The sequence below is a fragment of the Dipodomys ordii genome, unplaced genomic scaffold, assembly GCF_000151885.1.
Source record: "Dipodomys ordii isolate 6190 unplaced genomic scaffold, Dord_2.0 Scaffold1000005365, whole genome shotgun sequence".
NCBI classification, from domain to species: Eukaryota; Metazoa; Chordata; class Mammalia; order Rodentia; family Heteromyidae; genus Dipodomys; species Dipodomys ordii.
This window is the reverse complement of record NW_012288982.1, coordinates 1-909: the sequence shown is the minus strand read 5'-3', so window position 1 is coordinate 909 and position 909 is coordinate 1. Positions and strand designations below refer to the sequence as shown.

General features: G+C 80.6%; 1 protein-coding gene across 1 annotated transcript; it reads left to right on the top strand.

Annotated features, from left to right (window-relative positions):
• Window positions 1–287: 287 nt before the first annotated feature.
• LOC106002906 lies at window positions 288–761 on the top strand (the record flags this gene model as incomplete). The annotated part of the gene is made up of 1 exon (XM_013037655.1): window positions 288–761. A coding segment is annotated over exon 1 (381 nt), but the record flags the coding sequence as incomplete, so codon positions are not given.
• Window positions 762–909: the final 148 nt, after the last annotated feature.

The window sequence follows — 909 nt, the reverse complement described above, 5'->3', positions numbered from 1 at the left end:
GCACGCCGCTCCCACCACCCGCTCCGCGCGCGTCCTGGGGGCGGGGAGGAGGGGTGCGTCCGGGGCACTGCGAATCGGCTGCCCGCCCTCGGCGCTGCGGCTCCGCGCCGACGTCACCGTCCTCCGCGCCCCGCCCCAGCGCGGCCCCGCCCCGCCCCGCCCCGCCGTCCTTTGTAGCAGGCGGAGGTGCTGACCGGGAGGCCCCGCCCCCGCCCCGCCCGGGCCCCGCCCCCGGAGCCCAGGCCCCGCCCCTCGACGCCTCCCTCCGGCCCGCCCCTCTCTCCTCCCTCCCCAGGCCGCAGTCGCGCCTGGGCCGCCGCGGGCCCCGCACTCAGGCGCGGAGCTCGGCGCGCGGCGGCGGCGGCCGGCCTCGGACGGGCATGGCGGACCGGCGGCGCGCGTGGAACACGGAGGACGACCTGCCCGTGTACCTGGCGCGGCCGGGGAGCGCGGCGCAGACCCCGCGGCAGAAGTACGGCGGCATGTTCGCCGCGGTGGAGGGCGCCTACGAGAACAAGACCATCGACTTCGACGCGTACAGCGTGGGCCGCCGCGGCTCGGCGCGCACGCCGCGCGGCGCCGGCCGGCCCGACGCCTCGGGCCTGCCCGGGCCCGGCGGCAGCGACGACACGGCCAGCGACGTGAGCGAGCCCTCGGGCTCGGCCGTCAGCTCGCCCGGCGAGCGCGAGGACCGCCCGCCCGCGCTGCACCTCCGCTGCCCGGCGCCCCGCGACCTGCCCCTCGGCCGGGACAATGGCCAGGTACCCTCGGGGCGCGCGCGTGGGCCGCACGCGGGAGGGGGCGGGGCCCCATCAAGGGGATCATAGAGGTCGGGCGCCCGAGACCGGGCTGCCCAGCAGAGTTGTGCACGGCCCAGACCCTTCCGGGCCCGGCCGGAGAGCTCTGCGG